Below are 6,181 nucleotides of genomic sequence, written 5' to 3'. Positions count from 1 at the left end.
AAAATTGGGTTAAATGAGGGTTTAGATATTTATTATGAATTTTTGAGGAAATAAGACTTAAAAAATAAGGAGAAATTGTGAAAATTATGAGAAAAATAGGAAATTGATATTCTGGAATAAATTTAATGTTTTGGGAACCCTTGAGGCCTGAGGATTGGGAAATAGCTCGTTTGATACGTTTATCGAGGTTGTCATGCTTATCGAGGCAGCTTAATTGTGAAACGTAAGTGTATTGTTACAAGTTTAGTATGGTTATAAATATTTATGTTAAACCCTGATATTCAGAAATGCTTTCATCATATTGACATGCTCTGATATGTATCTGTCACGTAGACTGCACACATGACATGTTATGAAATGCATATGTACACGTTGATATCATTAATCACGTGTATCGTGGCCGTAGAGAGTACGAACTGGCACTACTACTTTACCAAGGGTGCTCCCATACACCCCGGCCTCGAAAGAGGTGGCCGTAAAAATGATAGGTAGCATGAAGGATGCAGTTGACTCCTACGATGAGTAAGACATTGCATACACATATGATAAAATATTTTGTACCCTTACTTAGATGGTTCATCATCTAATTTGGGTTTTTTGCCCCTAGAATATTCAAACGTTCTAGTGGGACTTGCTATGATGGTACGAAAATGGAAGATGCGTAACGACACAAGTTGTCGAGGAATGAGCAAGTTGTACCATATTTGTTGTAGCATGAATATTTCAAATATTATGAATAGCAAGAATGTATGTTTTAAAAGCTTTTGTAATGTATTGAGAATTTGGTATTATGATCTATGTTCAGTTGTCAATGTATGAGATGTTATGATCATGTTCGATTTCAGATTTTGCTTTATAAGATTTTACTTAAATCTAGTGTATGAATTGTTTCACCTGGCACTAGATAGGTCTAGGGGAATTTTGGGAATAATTAATTTAATTCAGCATGAAAAAAAAAAATATGTCCCAAATTTCCTAAGATATAACACGCTCTGAGAAGGTGGGGTGTTACAGGTTCTATTGTGTTTGGATGAAGTCAATTACGATGAGGACTCATAGTCTCCCACTAGAACTGAATGCTGACTCCGAAGCAACAGTAGATACAGGAATGACTAATATATCTTTTGCAATAGTTTGTAAGGTAGAATACTTCACCCCATTCACTTTCTACCAAAGTAAAATATCAAACTGACCATTATCAACTATAACATCTTCATCCAAATAAAGGTCCAATTCAGTTCTGAAACTAGTAACTTTAGTAGTTTTCCTTTTTTTAAGAAAAGATTGATATTCATCATCAAAAGAAATGAAATTATCTCTTGGTGTTGGAGTGATGCTCCCATCCAATGTACATTATTGGTTATTCACATCATTCACTTTGTTCTTTTTAATGTAATATTCCTCCATCAAATCATAACAACGGTACTTGATGCTATTAATTTGTTTATCATAGTCATAAGGATAGACCTTAGGAGAGTAGAAGTCAAGAAAAATCATCTTATACTTAGGATCTAACACTGTAGCAACACCCATCAACTTATGAAGGAGAAGAGAAGGGGAGAAGGGTTTGTAAGCAAGGCAATTGGGCTGGGGTGGGCTAGGTTGTATATAATATAGATATTATATATATTATACATATTATATTATATATATTCAGTTCGGTTTGGTTTGATTTGTTTCGGTTACCCATCATTCAGTTCAGTTTCGGTTCGAGTTTTGGTTTGATTTTAGTGAAAACCATAACCAAATCATACCCATTGAAATAGTATTCGGTTTTTTCCTAAACCAAACAATTACCCAATCAAACGATTTTTAACTTCGTTGACCGGTTCGGTTTCAGTTTGGTTCCCCACGGTTTCGGTTGCAATTACCATCCTTAGTATCAACAGTTTGGATTGATCTGGTTTCATAAGAATCTAGTAATCGAACTATTTTTAACGGTTTCAAAAAAATAAGAATAATAACCGAACCATTACATATATAAAACAAAACCATAATCAATCCATCACACCGGACTGGTTTCAGTTCGGTTATATCCAATTAACATTTAGCTTCAAACATTTTTGCAAAATATAAAATTACAAACAAATTTGTTAAATAAAATAAACCCATAACTTCATTAATGCTTCAAGTTTTGAAGTAAAAGTAGAACAAAATAATTCATAGACTACCTCATTTAATAAGATTACATCGACCATTTAATATAGCAATAGCACATAAAAGTCTAGAAATAAAAGAGTTCATGAATCTCACTAGTTTTCTAGGAAGTGATACTGTTTATGCATATGTATATATATACATATATGTATACCCAAAAAAATTATAATATATATACAAGAACCAAACCATAGAACCAATCCAAAAGACACGATCTGGTTTGGTTTGATCAGATTCACCGATTTTCGAATATTTTTTGACACCCCTACCTCCCCCAAATCTCTCACCCTTACCTCACTCGAGGCTCGCCCTCGCTCTTGCCTCTCGTTTGCTGCATCGTTTGCTGCATCGCCCTCGCTCTCACCTCTCGATTGCTTGCCCTCGTCTCTCGCTTGCTCGCTCGCGACTCGCCGTCGCCAAAGTTCTTTCGTTATGGTTAAATTGTTTTTTTTTTTTTGAATTTTTATTTTACTTTTCATTTTTAAAATTTGTTTACTGCGCATGTTAAATTTAGTAAATTTGTAGTATTTTCAGTATTAGTTCATTTTTTTCTGTTTAATTTTTTTTATTTTTCTTTCTTTCTTTTTTGCTTGTTGCAACCTTAGTCTTTTCAATAAATTATTAGAAATGTTTTCTTTTTCTTTTTTATGTTCTTTTTTCTTTTATATTATTTTATTAAAAATTTATTTATTGTATTGTTTGCTGCTTATATATTTTTTATGTTTCTTTCTTTTTTTTTTGTGTTATTTTATTTGTTTATATGTTTTGTTTGTTTTCAGTAAACTATTAGAAATGTTTCTTAGGATTTTAATTTAATTTTATTTTTTGTTATATTTAAAGTTCAAATATTTAAGTATTAATTTTTAATATTAATTAATTATCTTTTTTTTTAATAATTTTATATTTGTTAGGATTGTAGTGTTTTTTTCTAATGTAGTGAAAATATTTTCTTATTTTTTTAATTATTATTATTTTTAATTTTTTAATATGCTTTAGCAACGAAATATTTTTGTTGTTAAATTTTTTTAATTTTTAATTTTTAATTTTTTATTAAAAAATAAAAATATATTTTATAAAAAATATTTTAAAAAAATAGTGACGAAATATTCTGCCGTTAAAATAAATTTTTATTTTTTATAATTTTTTTAAAAATTAGCAATAGAAATTTTTGTCGTTAAATTTAAAAAAAATACATTTAGTGACAAAAATTTTTCTTCGCTGATTCATTGCTAAATTGGTGATGGTTTTGTCGCAAAAAAAATAGTGACGAACTTTTGAATTTAGTGACGGAATATTTTTGTTACTAATATTCGAAATTCTTGTAATGTTTGTATACGTATTTGATTATTAATTTTGAATATAAAATTAAAATTTATTAATAAAAAATAAAATAAGGAATCAGAGGAGAGAATAGAGAATTTGTCTGACATAAACATAATTTTTAAAATAAAATAAAAATAAAAAATAAATTATTTATAATAATATAATGAGCTGAGCAATTTTACATTGCCACTCTTACAGGACTTTTTGTTCTCTTACGAACTTTAGCAAGGTGTCGAAGCTCTGAGTTGAGGTGCCATTTTTTCCGGCTGCCTTGTGGGCAAGCTCCTTGAACCACTCAGCATTCTCTTTCAGCTTCTTCCCTTCTCCTTCCAACAAAACCAGATCCAGAGCTCGGATTGTTCCATCTTTCGTGAAGACTCCGCCCTCAACCTTCACGGCGACTCGCAATACGTGTTCCGCCACCCATCCGTTCAGCTGCTGCTCGGCGAATATTGGCCGGCCGATCAGAGGAACGCCGGCAGTGATGCTCTCCAGAATCGAGTTCCACCCAAAATGAGTGATGAACACGCCAACACTAACGTGCGCCAGAACCTGTGCTTGAGGCGTCCATGGCACCATCTTTCCGGTCCGGTTCATCTTCTCCGAAAGTTTCTCCGGTAGATGCTTTTTCAGGCTGTCTTTGATCGACCAGAGAAACGGCATGGCTCTGGCTTCAAGAGCATTGGCCAAAGCTACCAGCTCGTCCGGCGCCAGCGTCCCCGCTGTTCCGAAGGCGATGTACGCGACGGACGCGGGCTTCTGCGAGTCCAGCCATTTCAGGCATCCGTATTCATCGGAGAAAGATGATGGTCCGGTCGCCGGAGCTGGACATGTGAGATTAAGGGGGCCGATATACAGCAACTTGGTGAAATTGGAGTTGATATCTTCGCTGGCCTCGGATTCTAAACCTTCGAACGAGTTTACTGCAACAAATTTTGCTTTCGGCAGAGCTTTTCCCATTTTGTGGAGCATGACGGCGAAGGTAGAATCTAGGTTCCCAAACAAGACTCCACCGGGCAAGTCGCCCAGGCGTATCCCGCCCGAAAACCCTGGAATGAACTTGACGATTTCGTCTTCTCGTCCAGCGAGAGCTGCAGCATCCACCAACAAAATCAAACAAATTGCCATCTCTATATATGTTTACCACCTAGTATCTATTATTTTTTTAACTATATATTAAGCATGATCACTAAATTTATCTAACCAGTGACCATGGGTTGTTATATAACAACTAGCTAAAAGACTACCGATGGCCGCTCAATGGCTTATGAATATTGATTTGCCCAACAACCAGTTATTGCAAGTTTGATTCTCATGAGAGAGGCCTTGCTTTGACATTTACCCTCAAGCAACACAAAGAGAAGGCTAGCCACATAAGGGAAAAGGCCGATTCCAACAAAAGCAACATGTAGAAAGGGCTAGCTAGGATCACATTCGGTAAATAGGGTGGATGGTGGAAGTGTATGTTAATTTGGAATGCTGGTGATACTGCCATTTAGCAAGATAACAGTATTGTCAATGTTCAGCCTACTCGTTATCCATTGTACTCTAAATTCACTCTATTTTCTTGGGTTAAACTTACTAAATTAGCTAGAAGTAAAAATTGTTACCGTTGATTCCGACGGTGTCCCGGATCAAATCGGTGTTAAAATGAACGGAAAGCGAGGACAGCGCTGGCGTCCAAACTGGGATCCAGGCGACACCCATGTCCTCCGCGAGGTCACCGCAGAACCACAGAAATGGGTCGGTCATAAGGCAGCTGATTCTCCGGCCAATCTCCGCCTCCGCCGCCTGCACCGCTTTCTTACAGCTCTGGTACCCCGCCTCCAGGAACAGGCTGATAGCCTCCTGAGGCTTTCCGGAGAATACATACCCCTCCGGCACGCCGTCAGAGAGGTGAAAAGCCTTTAGGTTAGGCAGCGCTGGGGCCGAGAACAAGGATTTGTTCGACTCTGCCGTGGTGTAGAACGAGAAGGTCACGTCTGGCGCAGAGGCCGCCAGCCGGCAGACGATGCGAAGCAGGCTGCCGGGGTGGGAGGCGAAGGGGAAGGCTAGCACGGCGACGTGTTGGTGGGGCGAGGAGTCGGCCATTGGCACTCTTGTTCGATCCAATTGATTTGAGGTTTGAGCAAAATTGCCTGTACATACGACACACATATATACATACATGTATATATATTTGGATGAGACGGTGGGTTGGTTGACAAGTTGGAGGAAAACTCTACGATAATGAATGTATTATTAAGAAGTTAGTTCAATTTACCTCTCAAATTTTACATTTAATTTTGATGATGAATTTGGTTTTTCAAGTTAATTAAGTTTTAAATTGGTTTTCTTTGCATCTTAATTTGCCTCTAAAAATTCTGTTTTTTAATTCTTTTGATCCCTCAAATTAGATACTAGGTTATTTGACCTTGAATTATAAATTATTTAAAAGATCTATATAGGCCTTGTTTCTTAATATTATTTTATTAATTAATTGGCGGACACAATCAGCTCTTCTTCCTTTGCGATTAATGTCAAATGGTCAAGCGAAAGAGGTGAGAATGATGGCGAGCGAGCGAGCGAGAGAGAGAGAGAGAGGGTCTTATGTGGTTGCTACATTACATGATATATGTCACATATATATATATATATGTTTAGTGGCAATCACATCATTTGCCTTAAAATTAATAGAATGTAACAATATTCTAAACTGTTA

The 6,181-nt window shown here is 35.9% G+C and overlaps 1 protein-coding gene across 1 annotated transcript; it reads right to left on the bottom strand.

Moving 5' to 3' along the window:
- Window positions 1–3,615: 3,615 nt before the first annotated feature.
- On the bottom strand, window positions 3,616–5,634 carry LOC127795455 (anthocyanidin 3-O-galactosyltransferase F3GT1-like). Its single transcript, XM_052327127.1, has 2 exons — window positions 5,091–5,634; window positions 3,616–4,571 (listed from the first exon to the last, which is right to left on the bottom strand). The coding sequence occupies exons 1-2, from the start codon at window positions 5,569–5,571 to the stop codon at window positions 3,673–3,675; spliced, it is 1,380 nt and encodes a 459-aa protein (XP_052183087.1). The 5' UTR covers window positions 5,572–5,634; the 3' UTR covers window positions 3,616–3,672.
- Window positions 5,635–6,181: the final 547 nt, after the last annotated feature.

This window comes from Diospyros lotus, chromosome 2 (assembly GCF_014633365.1).
Source record: "Diospyros lotus cultivar Yz01 chromosome 2, ASM1463336v1, whole genome shotgun sequence".
Taxonomy (NCBI): Eukaryota; Viridiplantae; Streptophyta; class Magnoliopsida; order Ericales; family Ebenaceae; genus Diospyros; species Diospyros lotus.
Note: the sequence above shows the minus strand (reverse complement) of the source record. Positions and strands in the feature narration are given on the sequence as shown.

Coding starts and splice junctions, on each gene's coding strand:
- LOC127795455 (XM_052327127.1), bottom strand. CDS start 5,571: ATGGCCGACTCCTCGCCCCACCAACACGTCGCCGTGCTAGCCTTCCCC. Junction 4,572..5,090: donor GGACACCGTCGGAATCAACG/GTAACAATTTTT, acceptor TGGATGCTGCAG/CTCTCGCTGGACGAGAAGAC.